Below are 19,801 nucleotides of genomic sequence, written 5' to 3' on the forward strand. Positions count from 1 at the left end.
GCATGGTACCATAAAGTACAGTGCAACATGGTACATCTTTACTTTGTTTTTCATACCAAATATATCCCAGTTAGGTCTAGATTTTTATCTCTGATCTGGCTCCTGTGTGCTGCATAGACTGCTGTAACTCCTACTGAGACTAGCGCAAATCAGCCTGCAGAATCCATACACTGTAACCAGTTCTCCATTTCCCCACGCTCCTGTGCCAAGTATATCTCAGCATAGAAGAGAATATGCTTCTTAAATAATATTATAAATATAAAACAATAGTGGAAGGAAAGCTAAATTAGGTAGAAGAAGTGAGGAATATGTTTTCAGTTGAAAATTGAAATTACTGTGTGTGTGTGTGAGAGAGAGAGAAGTGGGTCTTTAATGTTATCTCTGCTACGTTATAGCTATGAGAACTTGAATTGTGCTCTGATCCATTGTATCTAGGATTTAACCGATTGTAAAACACAATTAGACTGATTACTAGGGTAGTGAATCGAGGACCAAATCCTCCTCTCTGTTCAAAGCTTGAATAAATGGGCTCTGTCATCCTCTACTGAAGTTAGAAGAAGAGGATTGAAATTGTCCTGTGGGTTGGTAGACCGACTATGCTAGAGATGCTATGAATGCCAAGTGATCAAGGTGGTTTCCATTAGGATGGGGAGGGTATTTTGACAAGTAGATCCACTGTCTCCACCTCTTATGTTATCCAACCCCTTTATGATCTTATGTAGCACAGCTCAGGAGCATGCCTATGGGTTGTTAACTCTCCTGTGTAGGCTTTTCACAGCCTGCCCTCCTGTGAGCAGTAGAACAATACCAGCACAACTGCTTTTGAGCCCTGCATGACAGCAGACACATAGATGTTCGCATGTCATGGAAATTTGCCAGAGACCGTTCTCCAAATAAACCAAAGGACTGAGACCACCAGAGGGTTTTATTCCCACTCTGGTGGTTTTTACTTTACCTAAACCTAACCTTTAGAAAAATGAGAAAAGAGAGGCCGAGAGTGGGGACACACAACCCTCCACAGTCCCTCAACTTACTTGAAAAGTTGGTCCTTGAAAAGGTTATCCTCCGTCCCCCAGCTGGTTTCCCCGCAATTTTTTCCTCCCCATGGTATGGGATTGATCTCTATTCCATGTAGGCTCTTCTTCTGGCAGCTCATTGTTTCCCCTCCTTTGCTCCCTGTTGGCCGCCACTCTCAGCAGCAGCTGGCTCCAGCTCTATCATCCTTCTGTAAACAACTGAGAGGTAGCTGCAGAGAACAGAACTAATTGCTGTTGAGAGGCAGAAGGGGGGCTTGGACAAGTCAGACTGTTGGTGGGAGGCCACTGAGTTGCTGTGAGAGGAACAGCTCAGAGAAAAAATCTCCTGTGCTGCCACAGTCCTGCTGTAGGGATTTTGGTTGAGACACCAATTACCAGAGAGGGATTTTGCAAACCTGAGACTGTCACAGACCAAGTAGGTCTGTTTGCAGCTATGCACAAGTGTTTTGAGGCCAAAGAGCAGAGCAGCATTGTGTTAGAGGTACCTGGACAAGAATATGAACTTGTTTACACAAAAATTGGGGGAGTGATAGATGATGAAGAGGACAGTTACTGATACAGTGATATGGATTGTTTAAAGCTAGGTGCAGACTAACAATGTGTTTTAATATGGCCAAATGTAAAAGTATACATCTAGGAACAAAGGTTGTAGGCTGTAGTTACAGGATGGAGGACTGTGGTAGGAAGCAGTGACTCTGAAAAAGATTTGGGGGTCATGGTGGATAATCTGCTGAACAGGAGCATCCAGTGCAACATTGTGGCCAAAAGGGCTAATGTGATTCTTGGATGTATAAACAGGGATCATTGAATAGGAGTTGATAGGTGTTATAACCTCCATATTTGGCACTGATGCGACTGCTGCTAGAATACTGTGTCCAGTTCTGGTGTCCACAATTCAAGGAGGATTTTGATAAATTGGAGAAGGTTCAGAGAAGAGCCACAAGAATCGTTAAAGGATTAGAAAACATGCCTTAAATGAGAGACTCAAGGACCTCAATCTCTTCATTGTGACAAGGAGAAGGTTACGGGTGACTTGATCACAGTCTGTAAGTACTTACATGGGCAACAAAACATTGATAATAGGCGCCTTAAGCTAGCAGAAAAAGGTATAACATGACCTAATGCCTGGAAGTTGAAGCTTGACAAATTCAGATTGGAAATAAGGTATATATTTTTAACAATAAAGGTAATTAGTAATTGAACAATTTACCAAGAGTTGTGGTGGATTTTCTGTAACTGGTAACTTTGAAATCAGGGTTGGATTTTTTTTCTACAAGATATGTTCTAGTTCAAGCAGGAATTGTTTCAGGGAAGTTGTAGGACCTGCACAATGCAGGAGGTCAGGAGATCACAGCAGCCCATTCTGGCTGTAAAATCTAGGGACTATGAGTCACCGTATAAAAGTTATATTGATCTGTGTTGGGGATGGCTACATTACTCACTAGTGGATGACGCAGGTAATTCTAAACAACACGGAAATCTTTACATTACACCAACTGTATTTATAAACATTTTGGTTTGAAATGTTAAGTGCTTCTAATAAAATGTATTGGAGCTTCTTGTCCTGCCTGCCTTAGTTGCCATGTGTCCAACTATATGGCATAGGTGTTGTTTTGAGGGTATTATTGGTGCTTGGATACCATAGGGAAGGCATGGTATAAAGGAATAGATAGAGGCACATGCAGGTATTTGTTTGAGATCGCCTCCAAAATGTGGTAACTGAAAGTCAATGGGATTTAGGCTCCTTAGGCTTTTGAAAATTTTACTTGATTTGTGGCAGACAATTTTCCTTCTAGAATACAAATTGCGTTACTTTGCTAGGAAATTCTATTCAGATGATAACTTTTGACCAAGCTGCTCAAAGAATAATATCGTAAGGGTATGTTGTATGAGCCACATTGTAAGGGCTTTTGGCTCTGAAGTCCTAAAATGCAAAGCAAAGCAGTATATACTTCATATAAACCTTATTACCTCCATTTGCCAGTAAATAGAATTGAGCAGTCAACATTGCACAAAACATGATCACTAACATAAAATGCTCGAAGAATTATTCAAACCTGTTGATTAGTAAAGTATTTAACAGTATAAAAATGCTTTATCAGAATTTTGCATTATATTTCCTAAAGAAATAGTGTGTAATAAAAGAAAAGCCTTTTGGAAACGGTTATGTGGTTATTTTTCTTGCCAGTTCATTAAGTATGTCGAGCTTTAACTTCAAGATATTTTACTACCCACAGCAGGGGCAGGATTATAAATTGCTCTTGTATTTGGTTACCCATATTAGCAAAGAGCTGACCAAATTTCTGCTTTTCCTATAGTTTTTCTCTTATGAAAACCTTCATTCAAAAGCAATTTAATGAACAATTTCTACGTGTATGCAGAAAGTGAGGGAACTTTGGGTCTTCTCTTCCTGAAAATCAGGCCCTTGAAGTCTCAACTGTTTTTTTCCTATAATAATAATAATAATAATAATAAATAATAATTTGCACTTAAACAAAAGATTTTATATGTGCATCTCCAGATGCTTTACAAACATTAATTAATGTTGTTTTAAAGCTTATGAAAGCAAATTTGAGAGGTAGAAAAACATTATCATTGTTTTGAAAATGGAGAAACTGGGACATAGAGATGTGACTTAGTCAGACTCAAACAGTGAGTCAGTATCAGAGATGATAACAGAATGCAGAATTCCTGACTCCCATTTTGGTGCTCTATCCATTAAGCAACTCTTCCTCCACTGTTACGCTGGTGTTTCTGTAATGTCAAAATAGTTTTCAAGGAGTTGTATTCCCCTTGCAAGATGACCTAACTACTATTATCATCAACAGGAGTTATGCACATGGGTCCTGAATCTGGAATTGAATCTGCACGGGCGTTCCCTGGCACCCCTGTAGAGCTCAGTTGACCCATGTGGATTCACTTGTAGGATCAGAAAATCTCCGATTTTCAGTAGCAGTGCCTGGTCGGGACACACGCACTCAGTTGGTATCTCCCGTCTCGTTGGAATCTTCCTGAGTGCATGCATCCCGCACCCTCCTCAGTTCCATCTCAACCGTCCTCAGCTGAAGACGGGACTCGGGGCAGTGCTGCCTTTTCTTCCCTGGTCTGTATTGGAAACAGTAACAAAGAACATAGAAATAGTTATTAATTACATCCCAGTTGTTTCCCTTTCTTTAGTATAGTTACATAGTTAGTTACTTAGTTTAAAAAAAAATTAAAATACTTTTTCGCCTCAGGCTTGTCTCCCGTTGAGACACTCTCCCCTGCCATTTTGAATTCACAATGCCAGGGGCTTCAGGATTCAAAAAGTGCGTTTCCTGTCAGGACTCCATGCCAAGGTCAGATGGGCACTCACGTTGTGTGAAGTGCCTCGGAGAAACTCACGTCCCCATGAAGTGCTTCCATTGCACGAGCCTTAAGTCGGGCTCGACGCAACAGGGACCTGTGGCTTAAAATGTTGTTGATGGGAAAAATCCCTACAGCCGCTTTCGGAGATGGGGAAAGTTAAACCCACTCCCACACGCTTCCAGGCCAGATGTGAACCAGTTGGGAGCATTGCTCCACCCTCCTTGGAATGGAGGCAAGAAGCACCTCAGGCAAGGTCTCACAGGAAAGATTTTAACAAGGGTAGGGGGTCTCCCATGAGATCCCTACCCTCTGTGCTAACAGCACCAAAGTCATGCGCCTCAGCCTTTTCTAACGCCTCAGCCGTGGTTCCGACAGAGCGCAGAGGCAGGGACCCAACTTCCCATGCCGGGAAGGTTACCATGGCACCGGTTCCCTCGGCACCGAAAATGGACGCAGTGCCGACAGCGCGCTCCTTGGCACCGAAAACGGACATGGTGCCGACAGCGCGCCTCTCCACGGCACTGAAAAAGGACGCGTTGCCAACAGCGCGTCTCTCCTCGGCACCGTGAAAAATGTTGGCACCGAGCCTGTCTTCCACCTGGGCACCAGCAGTGGACCCCCTGCAGGGCACCTCCAAGCGGTCCACAGCACCGCTGTCACTTTCACTTTCTCTCGATAACGCGTTAGAGCACAGAGCAGGCTCAGCGCAGCCCAGGGAGCCAGGAGCAACAGTTTCTCACTCAATGTGACTTCTCAGTGCCACCTGAGCCTAACTCTCCGCTCCTAGATACACAGGGCTCACTTTTTGAACAGCTGCTCTCTCCACCTGAACTGGCTACCTTTACTGACAGCGAACTCTATTTACAGCAGCAGGTGGAGTTCTCCCCTCCTGCTTCTCCTCCTCCACTGGAACCTTTCCCACATCAGGTCATGGCTCAAGGCCACCAGCCTCAGTTTCCCTACTTCACACCCACCCCCTGTGGGCGGCACCTGGGTTCCCCTACCCTATGCCTTGGCCTCAGTGGTACCCTTGGCCACATCCTCGTATCAATCATCCTCCTTCTGTGCCTCGATCTCCAGCTCCATCCACTTCTAGGGTGCCTGAGCCCCCTCCTGAGACTGCGAGCTACGCACCATATCCTGACTCACCAACCCCTAACTCTCCATCAGTCCCGGTTGGAGCCCTCTTTCCTCCGCCTCCACAGAATGTGGACAACTGTAAACAATTTCAAGAACTTTTCAGGAGGGAGGCACTCAGTCAAGATATCTCCTTAGAAGTGGTTCAGGAGACAGAACACAGACTGCTCAGAATCCTTCAACCATCTGTGCCCCCAAAGATCATGCTCCCTATAAACGAAGCGCTCCTGGAACCAGCTGACACTCTCTGGCAATCCCCAGCTTCTTTAGTACCAACTTGCAAAAAGGCCGAATGTAAATAATATGTCCCTGCTAAGGACGCTGACTCCCTATTTTCTCATCCACCACCGAACTCTCTTGTCATGGATGCAGTTGTAAAGAGGACGAAACAGTCACAATATCGGCCCACCCCGCAAGACAAGGACCTTAGATTCCTTGATGTCTTGGGTTGCAAGGTTTATTTGTCATCCACTCTACAATTCAAAATTGCGAACTATTCTGCCCTCCTCGCCAGCTACAACTTTGATAATTACAATAAACTTTTTGAATTTGCTTCCTACATTCCAGAGGATAGGAGAGCAGACTTCAGATCAGATCAATCCTGACTGAGGGCAAACTGATTTCCAGAAACAGGGCCGGCTCTAGGTTTTTTGCCAAAAAATTTTTGGCTGCCCCCCACCCCAGGCCTAGGCTCTCACACACACCCCCACCAGTGCCCTCCCTACCTGCACCCCCTGCCTCCTCAGCCCTGGGCTCTTTCTCCCCCTCGCACCTCCTGCCACCCCAGCACTGGGCTCCCCCCCACCAGTGCTGACTCCGTCCACTCCCCCCTCGCCTCCAGCCGGTCCGGCACTCGCAGGGTCGGGGTAAGCAGCTGGGCTCCTGGGCTGCGCCTCAGCCCAGTGTTCCTCCAGCCAGGGCTCCTGCTTCCAGGACTGGCCGGGACCCGAGAGGGCAGAGCCGGGGGACCGCCCAGCAGGGGGCTGAAGAGCCAGGGCAGGGCAGCCCCAGAAGGAGTGGAGCCCCAGAGAGCAGGACGCAGACCCCGCACGGCTGCGCCCCGCCTTCTATGGCCCTGCTGCTGCTTCTGGTCGCCCTGCCGCAGCCCCTGGGCAGCTCGGGCTGCTTCACCCAGCACTGGCTGTGGCGCTGGGGGGGGCAGCCGCCTTGCGCACCTGCAGGCGGCTCCATGTGCCCCATGGGGCGGCCCCCCGCTCGGAGCCTGCCCGGCCCAGCCACAAGGTGCTGGCACTGCTCCCCCATGGCACAATCTGCAGCGGCACCACAGCACCCCCCGCACACGACACACTGCTGCTGCCAGGGCCGGCTCTAGGCTTTTGCCGCCCGAACCAAAAAAAAATGCCGCCCTTGAAAATGTGCCGCCCCAAGCATGTGCTTGGTTTGCATGTGCCTAGAGCTGGCCCTGTCCAGAACGGCCCTACAGGCCTCTCTAGACATGGCAGACACAGCAGCCCATATTGCTGCAACTGCTGTGGTTGTGCACAGATCTTCATGGCTCTCTGCGTCCGGCATCCCTAAAGAACTGCAGCCCAAAGTGGAGGACCTCCCCTTTGATAGGGACAAACTTTTCTCCAAAAAAACTGATGAACTCCTTCACAGCATGAAAGATTCTAGAGCGACACTGCGCACCCTGGGCATTCACCCATCTCTTCCCAGGATCCAACCATACCAACCATACCAAAGACCACGCACACAACAGTATTATCGTCCTCAACCCAGACCATACGACGTAACTAGGAATCGCGTTAGACCCCCTAAGTGCAGACAAAATCAAACTCAAGCAACCATCTCCCATCCATCGGGGAATAAACAACAATTTTGAAACATTGGTCGAGGGTCTGCACGACCACCCCTTGATTCCACCGCCTACTTGCCCATTTGGCCACTGCCTCCAGAATTTCCAACATGCCTGACAGCGGATTACACAGGAGCGCTGAGTCCTCGAAATAGTTCAGTCCAGTTACTCTATACCATTTATATCCTACCCTCCTACCCTTCTCTGTCTCTCTTCAGGGACCCCTCTCACGAGCACTTACTTCGCACAGAAGTGGCGCACCTCCTCCAGCTAGGTGCAGTGGAACCTGTGCCAATGCAACATCAAGGTAAAAGTTTCTACTCCTATTACTTTTTGACTCCGAAAAGGACCGGGGGATGGAAGCCTATACTAGATCTACGCCGACTGCACAAATTCGTGAGGATACAAAATTCGAGATGGTTACACGGGGCACAATAATTCCTGCACTGGATCAAGGGGACTGGTTCACAGCCCTCAACCTAAAGGATGCTTATTTTCATATATCAATTCATCCAGCTCACAGATGCGTCCTACAATTCACAATCGGTCATGACCATTTTCAATAGAGTTCTTCCTTTTAGCCTCTCCACAGCGCCGAGAGTCTTTTCCAAGACTCTAGCCGTGGTCGTGGCTCACCTCCGCAAACATGGTATCGCGCTGTTCCCCTACCTGGATGATTGCTTCATCAAGGGCAACTCCTATGGTGAGACACTACAAGCTACCCGTTTCGCCATCTCCCTCTTTCACAGCCTAGGCCTCCAAATAAACATACAAAAATCCACCCTGACACCTACACAACAGATCGAGTTCATCAGAGCTCATCTCGACTCAATCCAGAGCAGGGCCTCGCTCCCATATCACAGATTCCTCGCTATCTCACAGCTCATACACACGCTCTCTATTCATCCCAGGATGCAGGCAAGAATCTGTCTACAGCAGTGGTTCTCAAACTTTTGTACTGGTGACCCCTTTCACATAGCAAGCCTCTGAGTACGACCCCCACCTTCCCCCCATATAAATTAAAAAATTTTTTTTTATATATTTAACACCATTATAAATGGTGGCAGCAAAGCAGGGTTTGGGACAGCTCGCGACCCCCCATTTAATAACCTCGTGACCTCCTGAGGGGTCCCGACTCCCAGTTTGAGAACCCCCTGGTCTACAGCTCCTTGGTCACATGGCAGCCACCAACTTCGTGGTTCAGCACTCTAGGCTACACATGAGATGTCTTCAGGGCTGGTTCAATTCTAATTTCAAACCCAACAGACACACCTTAGGGATGCTGCTAACTCCTGCTCCCAATGTTATAGCTTCTCTACATTGGTGGAGAAGACCAGAAAACCTCTGCACGAGGGTTTCCTTCCAGCAACGATCCCCAATGCTCATGCTCACCATGGACGCTTCCCTAATCAGTTGGGGAGCACATCTAGGGGGACACAGGGCACAAGGCCAGTGGTCCGCATCAGAGACGCACCTACACATAAATCTTTTAGAGCTCAGAGCAATGAGGCGAGCATGCCTTCACTTTCTTCCTCTCATAACGAACAAATCTATTCGGATCTTAACAGACAACCTAGCATGTATGTACTACATCAACAGACAAGGGGGAGCCCGATCACATTCCCTTTGTATGGAAGCCATCCGACTATGGAATTCGTGCATACAACATCAAATACAAATCATCGCTTCCTACCTACCAGGCTGCTACAACACTACTGCCAACGCACTCAGCAGGCACTTCTCAACAGAACATGAATGGGAGCTGCACCCCGCAATACTTCAACAGCTCTTCTCCCTCTGGGGCATCCCATCAATAGACCTATTTGCCACGACCCAGAATCGAAAATGTCCCCTGTTTTGCTCCAGAGCGAGACTCGGGACTGCATCCCTAGGAGACGCATTCCTCATCCCGTGGAACAACTCTCTCCTGTACGCCTTCCCACCAGTCCCTCTGCTACACAGGGTTCTTCAGAAGATCGTAGACGACAAGGCCCGGGTCACCCTTATTGCCCTGGCTTGGCTGAGAGGGACGTGGTATCCCTACCTACTCTGCATGTTCTCCCGTCATCCACAGGCTCTCCCCAACAGGCCAAATATCCTTTCCCAGGACAACGGACGGGTTCTTCACCCCCAGCTCCAAAAGCTCCCCCTTACAGCCTGGTTCCTTCATGGTTCCAAACCCATGAACTAGCCTGTTCCGAGCAAGTCCGATACGTCCTCCTGCACAGTAGAAAAGACTCCACTCGTAAAACCTACCTGCAAAAGTGGAAGCATTTCGCCCTCTGGTGCTCACGTAATCACTTAACGCCCAATATGGTGACCCTCCCTAACATTCTAGACTACCTCCTGAAACTAAAAAAGGACAGACTTTCGCTCAGCTCCATCAAAGTGCACCTGGCGGCGCTTACCACCTTCCATGACCTATTAGAAGGTTATTCACTCTTTACTCACCCTGCCATAAAACGATTTCTCACGGGCCTGCAAAATCTCCACCCTGAAATTTACCCAGCGGCGGCTATCTGGAATCTTAACCTCATTCTTCACGCTCTCATGAAACCTCCATTCGAGCTCTTGGCTACCTCCTCTCTTCTCCATATGTCCATGAAGGTAGCTTTCTTAGTTGCGATAACATCGGCAAGGAGAGTAGGTGAAATAAGCACCCTGATGGCCCATCCTTCCTACACAATCTTCTCCAAAGACAAAGTCACTCTGAGTCCACATCCTAAATTTCTCCCTAACGTGGTATCTACCTTCCACCTCAACCAACCTATATACTTACCTACTTTCTATCCCAAACCTCACAAGACTGCACAAGGCAACCCTGCATACTTTCGACGTCAGGCGAGCAATCACCTTTTATTTAGACAGGACTAAGCCATTTCGTAAGTCCGCATGACTTTGTCTCCATTACCTCAAGATCGAAAGGTACGGCTATCTCTAAACAACTTCTGTCCAAGTGGATCTCTGACTGCATCAGATCCTGTTACCGCACGCAAAATATTCAACCACCCAAAGGCATTAGAACTCATTCCACTCGAGCTATGACGACATCCATTGCCTTCTTACATAATGTACCCATTCCTGACCTCTGCAAAGTGGCTACATGGTCATCTGAACATACATTTGCCAAACACTGTGCTCTCATGCAAGACACCACGGCAGACACCATAGTAGGCCATACAGTACTATCTACAGTACTCACTGCCGCATCTCCAAAGTCCCACCAACCATAGTGGATACTGCTACACATTCATCTAGAGTGGAGCACCCACAGAGACAGCACTCAAAGAAGAAGAGAAAGTTACTCACCTTGCAGTAACTGAAGTTCTTCGAGATGTGTGTCCCTGTGGGTGCTCCACTGCCCGCCCTCCTCCCTTCTACTTTGGAGTACTAGTATGATTCTCCACGGTAGAGAAGGAACTGAGGAGAGTACGGGACGCATACACTCAGGAAGATTCCAACAAGATGGGAGATACCAACTGAGTGCATGCATCCCGACCAGGCACTGCTACTGAAAACCTCCGATCAACAGCGCCAGGATGCACCATCACCTAGAGTGGAGCACCCACAGGGACACACATCTCGAAGAACTTCAGTTACTGCAAGGTGAGTAACTTTCTTTTTTATCTCATTTCCAGGGCTGGCTCCAGCTTTTTTGCCGCCCCAAGCGGCGAAGCAAAAGAAAAAAAAAAAAAAAAAGATAAAGCCACGATCAGTGGCAGTTCAGCTGCGCCGCTTCATTCTTTGGCAGCAATTTGGCAGCGGGTCCTTCGCTCCGAGAGGGACTGAGGGACCCACTGCCCAATTGCCACCGAAGACCCGGACGTGCCGCCCCTTTCCATTGGCTGCCCCAGGCACCTGCTTCCTTTGCTGGTGCCTGGAGCCGGCCCTGCTCATTTCTATAAACTCATAAGCTTGTTTGATTTCTTGTTTGTTTCTTTTTGTTGCTTTATTTCTTCTTTCTCTCTGTGCTTTGTGTTTAAGTTGAGGTTACCTCAGTGTGAGGAATGGAATGTATTGCAGTAGTGCCATACTCTAGCATAATGCTGTAACCCACACAAGTACTATATTTTACTAAAGAAGAGCCAAGGAATATTTCTGTCTTTGAGGACAACCTCACTAATCAATGCATATTACAGCTTGGTGTTGTCATTTTATTTCTTTGTTCCTTATCTCTTCTTTCTTGTTTCTCCCTGTATATGTTTGTACAAGATTAACAAAGAAAAGTTTTTCACTGTTTGTTTGTTTTTCTCTCTCTCCTGAACAAAGTGAACTGAGGCATCTGAAAAATGCTATATTTGATTGTCATATTTAGAGCAGAGGGGCCAGAGTCACTTTTGCAGGTGCAAGGAGGAGCAAATTATGTCTGTGTGTCATCTGGCTGTGGGGAAAGTTTCCCATGGGAGGGCAAGCAGTGGTGTTTCTGTTGGGGGAGGGCAATTTTAATCTATAATATAAGCCCATGGGAACTCTCCCTACTGGAGATGGATTGAATTAGTACATTAGCAGTGCCCCCAGCCAATGCTACCCACTTGTTGTTGTTTTTTATTTTATTGGGGCTGCACTAGCCACTTGTTAGCCCCATGATGGTAAAGGAAGATTGAGGGCATCTCATGCCACTTGATTCCATCTATTTCTGCTGCAGAGTCCATGTGTGAATTTGGTCATGGCTCAGATGCTGAAGGTGCTATAGATTAAAAGTAAAGGAAGAGCAGATGAGATTGAAAATGCTTACAGATTTTGGTAACTGTTTCACGGTTTCCTTTTAGTGTTTATACATTCACTTGAAACAAAAAGAAACACCCTGAAATGATCACCTCTCATTAGAGTAAAAAAACAACAAAACAAAACAAAACAAAAAACACTAGAAAGAATCTTACGTATTTTGTATCCAAAAATGGAATGTGTAGCTCATTCTGCGTGAATCTGGATAGTTTATTTTAACTTTCTTCCAATTCCAAGCTGCTTTGTAATGAATCAGCAGGCAAGGCAATTTAGGCCTTGTCTACATAAGAAAGTTGCAGTGGATTAACTGAAAATGTGATTTTTTTAAACCAATTTAATTAAACCAGTACAAACTCTTGTGTGGACAATGACTTACTGGTTTAGTTTAAACTGATTTCTAATTGAATTTCACAAAAATGTTGTCGTGTTTTTTTTTTTTTTTTTTTTTTACATAACCACTATTAAGCTGTCTGGTCTGGCTTAGGGCACACACAGAGAGGTTTTTATATGTGGGGGGAAATGCAGGTGCCAAATAGATGTCTCGGAGGAAGAGGGTTTTGTGTATGCATTTCAGGCTTTTGCTTGGTTTCCTGAAAATGTATTTAAATTAAAACAGACAATCATGCCACAATGTTTTCTATCAACAGGTAGGAAGGAACCAGGAATAGGGTTTTGCATTATTTGTCTGGAAGCCCCTGAGGTATGCAAGAGAGCATCAGTCAGGAGGGAAAATGCAATCACAAGAAAGGTTCACTGAGTCAGTTAAAAACAAAAAACCCTCTGGATTGAGATGTTCAAGTGGGACACAACTTTGAATGCTCTGTTTGCCATATCTCATTGCAAGAAACTGGACTGTAGCCAATGGAAGTTTTATCCCATAATTGGTGAAGAAAATGTCATGTACTTTTCCCCCATATACCCTTCAATAGCAAGAAAAATAACCAACCTATAGAGAGACAAAGATTACATAATCCTCATAGCCTTTATTAAGCAAGACAAATATACTTCCCACTGCTGTTGGTGATGGCATTGACCAATCCCATTAAAATGGCAGTATCTCTGCATTTTATTATGTAGACACATCTGTATTAAACCTCATCCAAGAAAGATCACTGTTTTTCTGTATGCCTTGCAAAGGGAATCACAAGTTGGCTCCAAGGAAGAAGCCTGTTAGTTCAGATGGTTATAGAAATGTTTGTTTTAACAGAACACTCAGAGGAGAAATGGCCTTGATGTTCAGGCATTGAACTGGAACTTGAGTTATTTGTTCAATTCCTGGTTCTACCATAAATTTCCTGTGTGACTTTAGGAAAGTCATGTGATCTTTCTGTATCTCAGAGCCTGATCTGTATACCAGGGAAGATACTTCATTTCACCCACCTCTTGTCTGTTTTGCCTACTTGGACTGGAAGCTCTTTGAGGCAAGGACTGTCTTACTATGTGTTTGTACCATGCCTAATACAATGGAGCCAAATCCCTGATCTCAGTTGAGGACACTATGTATGGCTGTAATACAAATAATAAAAAAATATATATCAGATGTAAACTTGACTCAGAATTCACATAAAAATTGTGACAGTATATTTTTATTTATACTGAAGTGTTATTGCATATGGATCCATTCTAGTATTGAACAAAAGAAATGGTAAAAAAAATTTTTTTTACCTGATTGCATTTTCAACTTTCTAAACCCACAAAATCATGATTTAAAAACTACTTTAAAAGTCTTCTTTAAAAATAGAGTGTCCTAAAGGCACAAAACCTCAAAAAGCAAACCTAAACGGATAAGAAATAAAACAGACCTGGCCAACTTAATTTGACTTGCAAGTACATATGGAAATTTTAATTATATCAGTTGCAAAGTTCAAAAAACTGAGTTGTCAGGGAAAAAGAGAAATTGTTTTTGTTAGCTTGTCAAATCTTGCAGTATTTTTTTCTTTTTGTCACATGCAGTTCACTTTTTTACCATGAAAACTAGTACCATTGAAAATGTATATTTGCATAATTTGCATAGAGCTGCCCTAACACAAAAAAGAGAATACAAAGTAGCATTGTTTAAACTTGGCAAAAATTATTGTGGGTTTCTTTTTACCTCTGCAAAAACTTTGAGTTTTATAACTTTTAGCTTTACTCAACTCAGGAGTGGTAGTAAACTGTGTCTTTGATAAAGCTGTGGTTTTTGCATGAAGCAAGCAAAGTATGTTGTGAAAAATGAGTAGATTGGTGTTGGCTATCTTAGCCAACCTTACTTGTGGTTGTAAAGGTATTTAGCAATCCCTTCCCACAGCATGCATTTCAGAAATAGTGATTGCTTCACTCTATTGGTTCCATAGGTATTATTACATGTTTGTCTATTGGAAAAAGTAGAGAAAATACATAGGTATTAATGTGCTTTTTCAAATATGCTTTCTTAACACATTCATGTTTCAAATTTGAAACACTAATAAAAAAAAGTCATTATTGTGTATCCACATTTGACTTCTCTAGCCCTTTGTAGTGCTGTTCTTCACTATTTAATAAGTTTTTAAAAAGGGATTTAAAATAATATCAGAAACCTAATGGCGTGGAAGAAAATGCAGGCCCTATTTATGCAGGTACTTCATGTGATACTTCTTATGCCTGCATAGAGCTCTGTTGACTTCTAGGGGGTCTTCCCACATGAGTCAATTGCAGAATTGGGACCATTGCTGTAAGATTTATTTTCAAATGAAAGCTTTTAAATTAAAAAAGAATATCAGTCTTTTACAAAAAAGTAAGTGCCTTGCTTTAGGGTTTTTTGGAGGGAGGACAATGGGGGCATGAATTGTTTTGTGTTTTTGTTTGTATTTTAAATAGGGCCATTTTTCTTAAGAGAAAAACTGAAAGGGAGAATTTATTTCTCTAGTGTAAATCCAGTCTTGTGGACTGGATTTCAAAGCAATAGAGTGTGGCATGTATAAAGGTTGTTGGTCATGCAGAAGGAAAGCTGAATTTAAAAAGAGAAGTGAATTAAATACTGTACTGAAATTACTTTACATGTGACGTATTTCACTTCATCTTTAAAACTCCATGTAGGGTCACCACAACTGAGACAGGTTATTGAAACATCTCTGATATCTGAAATTTTAAAATCAATTTCTCCTAATTTTTGCTGTGATGTACAAAAAAAGGGATTATAGAAAGTCCCAATTTTGAATGGTTTTATTTGTTGTTTGTGTGATTTATTACACACATTAGGTTATGACTTTACAAAATATTTGTGAAGTTTAGAAAAAAGATCCATAATATTGGAAATGGCTCATTTGGAGAGAAGTCAGGCTGTAAGGAAGGGAGAACTTGTTTTCACTCTGCTTAGATTTCAGAAGTATTACTTAAAATGTACATACAATTGAATTCTCATACTGCAGTAAAATGCAGATGCTTTAGAGTTCTTGGATAATGTTCATTGGTTGGTCTGATTTTGTGCATTGCGTGTCGCAGTTAACCCAAAACTGAGCAAAACAGATTAGCCTGTTTTGGAAAATATTTATTATTACAGTAGTATATAGTTGCCAAGTCAGGGCCCCATTTTCACTGGTACTGTACAGACAAATAATAAAAGATAGTCCCTCCCTCATGGACACTTAGTGCACAGCAGATGAGTGTAAGATACATTTACACCCTAGATTGCAGCAAACTAATTGTTTATATAGACAAGTCCAAAGTTAAATCCATGCATACATATTTTTTCAGGATCGAAGCCTAGGGAATTGTTGAACATATGTTGTAATTTATACAACCAGTGCTTATGTCACTTTACTACTTCTGAAAGCAAGCGAAAACTTGCCCTTTCTTGTAACTGGCTTCATTTCTTTAAATAGAATTTAGAGACTAATAAAATAGAAGTAGGCTTAAATATGTTATAATTTTTCTCCACAACTAAAGTTTAAGTGCCTGATCGAAAACCCACAGAAGTCACAAGAAAGATTTCCATTGACCTGGGCTTCCATTGTGATGGGCTTTGGATTAAACCCTAAGTGAACATGCTTGATAACATACTTCTTGGCTTTTTGTTTGATTTTTGTTTTTATATATGTTACTGGGGAAAAAAACAATTTCAGCTAATTACACTGATTTTATTTAAAGGAAACGCAGTGAATTTTGTTGCAGATATTTTATGACTATATTTTCCCATCAGTTTGACACTATGATCAAAGACAGTCAGTGACAATAGGTGTAATTTATAAGAAAATGTTTTGCTTGATCATGTAAATGCCTCAAATTGTCTTAATATATTTTACATGTGTTATCTAGGATAACACATTAGGAATAGTTTGAGAAGGGTTTGTATTTGTGGTAACTGCATATATGCAAAGAACCTCTATAGCAAATCAGATTTCAGCTATGTTATCTGTGTCATTATGGAAATAAGCATGTGTGCTACAGGTGGCTTTTGTGTAGTCTTCATAAAGGAAGTAACTGGTGTTTTGGTCTAAATATGTTGCACAATTTGCAAAGAATAATTTTCTCTATGACTATGTTTTAACCCTTTCCTCATAAGTACTCTATTTAGACACAATGTAATTTAAAATACTAAAATTAAGTGTTCTTTTTCATATCTGAATTTGGTCTAGCATACAAATAGTTTGATAGGCCAATATGAATAAGAGTTATTACACATATAAACAACTGTACATTATATTTCTTTCTGTATTGTGGAGGATTTTTTTATTCTATCAGTTTTTCACTACTCAATTTTTTTGTTAAGCACTTAAGCTTTCATTTACATTTCAAACCACCAATAGTTTTTCAACTTTCTGTTCCCAAATATTTTTCCTCCAAAAAAGCAAACAATTTAAATTGCTCTTTTGCCCTCAATGTGACACTCATTCTATCTAGAATTTAATAATTATTTATGGTAAGTAAATACTTCTCATCTAGTTCTTGCATCAGTAAGTAACCCAGGAAATTACAACTTATTTTCTGATTTGCCTTTCCTATTACAGACCAGCTCAAATCTCATGCTTCCGGCTCCATCACTGCTCTCGCCACACTCCAAGTTAAGGCTGCCAAGTACTGTGGGCACTTCACTGATTCCTCAGTATCCTTTCACGTCTCAAAATGGTGAGCCTCATTCCTAATTTGATTACTGTCTCTAATGTATGCATACTGTTTTAGTTGATGAGTATTTTTTCCTTTGTTATATTAATCAAGTTTAGTATGCAATACTTCATGTAGTAGTCAAGATGTCATATGTACCATTGCTTATACAATGCAATATTTAAACCATTACCTCAAACTGTTTTTCGTCAGTTAGACACTTATTATTGTTATGCTAAATTTTTAGTATAAAGAGTTAGTTTTTATCATCTTTTGTGTCAAAGTACTTTAAACACAACAAACACTATTAAATGAGCAATCACATTTTAAAATGCATAATTGTTGAAAAAGGAGAAGGGAGAATAACAGTTTTGTCTACAAATTGGGAATGGACTATTTACAGGGGTGTTAATACAAAGCCTATCATTAGATTTAAAAACAGCATTTTAAAAAAAAGTTTAAATGAATCTACAGACTTCAAAAAAAGACTTGAAGCAACAGAATTGTATGCTTCCTGAAATTCTTACATCTTGGTTTCAAATTGCAATTGTGATCACAATAATAATTTATTGCAAAACAGCATATTTGATGTTTGTTTGGAGTGCCTGTTAGAATGATATATAAAACTGTTAGGTGTGGTTGTTGTTGTTAATCCTATTTTAAAGACTAACCAAGAATGTGGCCCAATTGTACTAGGTAATGTACAAACACAAAGTATGTTTGTTTAAGCGATTTTATTTTGTAACTTTGGGAGATAGAAGAAAAAAGGGTACCGTATAATGAGATCGAAACAGCAAATTGAGCTTTTAAAAAAAAATGTTTAATGTAGTTTGGTAGAGTAAGATAAATGGGTTCTGTTATATAAAATTAGCTAAAAAATTAATAATAATTATGGCTTGAATCAGAATATTTCCAGTCAGAATATTGATTGATATGCTTTTTCCTAGTGTGAGCTAAAGGACTGACCACACAGGTGTAGGAACTGGGAGATGAAGTTCTAATTTGCTTCTGCCACTGATTTGCTGTGTGACTTTGGCTTTGTCAGTTAAGCTTTCTGGGCTTCAGTTTCCTTATCAGTAAAACAGTGATAACTACCTCCCTCACAGGTATATGGTAAGGCTAATTAATATTTGTTCAGTGCTTTGCAAATATGAAGATCTCATAAAAGCAGTAAATATTGTTCATTCAATGAGATGAAATATTATTTAAATTTAGTAGAATGGCCCTTTCAAGAAAATAAGCATACACTTTAAATCTCGGCTGTAATTAACTCAGTAAATAATAGCACCCAAACTATACTGTCCTGTTTCTTCCTTTAGACGGAAGCACAAGATAAATGTGTTGACAATGGCTTCTTACATAGAACGATAAACCATGAATGTGTGCTACCACTGTGCATGCATGTTTGTCAACAATCCTATTGTTGCCAAAACCGACTATGCTTCAGCACCTTCCTTAAATGCAGAACATTCTTTGTGAGGCAAGTAAAGCTGAGAAAATACAACACCACAGAAGATATGCTTCTAAAGTAACTTTCAAATATACAATTGGAACAACCGAAAAATAAAGATTCCTGGAAAAACCACCTTAGAAAGATTATGGGCTGCATAGACAAAATGGAGTTTCCTGTGAGAATCCATATTTTCAGTTTCAAAGCTGCATTACTATGTTTATAGCACTATGTTAGAATTGTTTTCATAAAAGTATAAGGAAAAAGTTTCACTCATGTAGTTTATTTTTCACCACCGGCTAGCAGGTATGAAGAAAGATACTGGTGTCTTTCAGTGTAGCTCTTACTGTTAGTTTAGTTTTAGTTTTGAATATTATGGAATTTGGACTAAAATGGAGATATGAGCATGCAGCAGGCTCATAGAACCTGTGCTTCCCTGATTCCCTTGTATTCCTGACAGTGTACTTTCTTTTTAAAAGTCAGGATCTACTCTGGCTACTCAAATTATTTGGAGCAGCAAATCATCCTCTTATAACAGGGATCCTTAGCGTTCATTGACTATGAAAAGATGGCTCAAGGGCCTAGTCCACATTTCCCCTCCAGTATTCCTCTTTCCGCCAGAACTCCTTGACAAACAGACCTTCATGAGATTTGAATTTAGTACTGAGAATACACAGGGGGACTCTCCCTTTTGGGGCCGTGGGGATGTAATCCTCAAAGAAGAATTCCTGATGGTCACTATAGCCTCAATGCAACAAAGCGCTTAAGTACATAGACAAAGAGTTCTTTTTAAGCATTTGGTTAGTGTAGCTGCATGTTCTACTACATATATTACTAATGTTATTCAGATGTTTTGTGATGAAAACCAAATTGCAGCATTGGCACATGCAGCCATCTCTACTTTGAAGACCATCCAGTTGCTCCCGATAGTAGAAAACAGCTGGGTGTTCCACCTTATGGTTAGTGACAATGGAGGTAATACTAAGGATTTGTCTTGAGTTTGCAAGATGTGGCAGAAGTAGCCATGAATATTCTTTTTTATTGCTGCAAAAAGGAAACTAGTCCTGCTACAGTTTTTTTATCCAAGTGTCCCCTAGCAATTTTAGTAGATGTACTCAAGAAGTTACCATACATGTAGCAATTTCAGCTTTTTTTCCACATGCATTTGGTCATTTTCAGCCTTTTCTGACACAAACCCTAATACTCTTCTGGGCGGAAAGTCAGTTTTTG

The 19,801-nt window shown here is 42.1% G+C and overlaps 1 protein-coding gene across 4 annotated transcripts in view; it reads left to right on the forward strand.

Annotated features, from left to right (window-relative positions):
* The window catches only part of AHI1 (Abelson helper integration site 1), a 185,800-nt gene that overhangs the window by 72,074 nt on the left and 93,925 nt on the right, over positions 1-19,801 (forward strand). For 3 of the 4 annotated variants that reach the window (XM_054024126.1, XM_054024127.1, XM_054024128.1), the window contains exon 19: positions 17,028-17,145. In XM_054024126.1, the coding sequence (XP_053880101.1) occupies positions 17,028-17,145 (118 nt within the window). Of the gene's footprint in view, positions 1-17,027; positions 17,146-18,068; positions 18,150-19,801 lie in introns of those variants that run through there. The other variant, XM_054024129.1, reaches the window with a different exon arrangement.

This window comes from Malaclemys terrapin, chromosome 3, assembly GCF_027887155.1.
Source record: "Malaclemys terrapin pileata isolate rMalTer1 chromosome 3, rMalTer1.hap1, whole genome shotgun sequence".
Classification (NCBI taxonomy): Eukaryota; Metazoa; Chordata; order Testudines; family Emydidae; genus Malaclemys; species Malaclemys terrapin.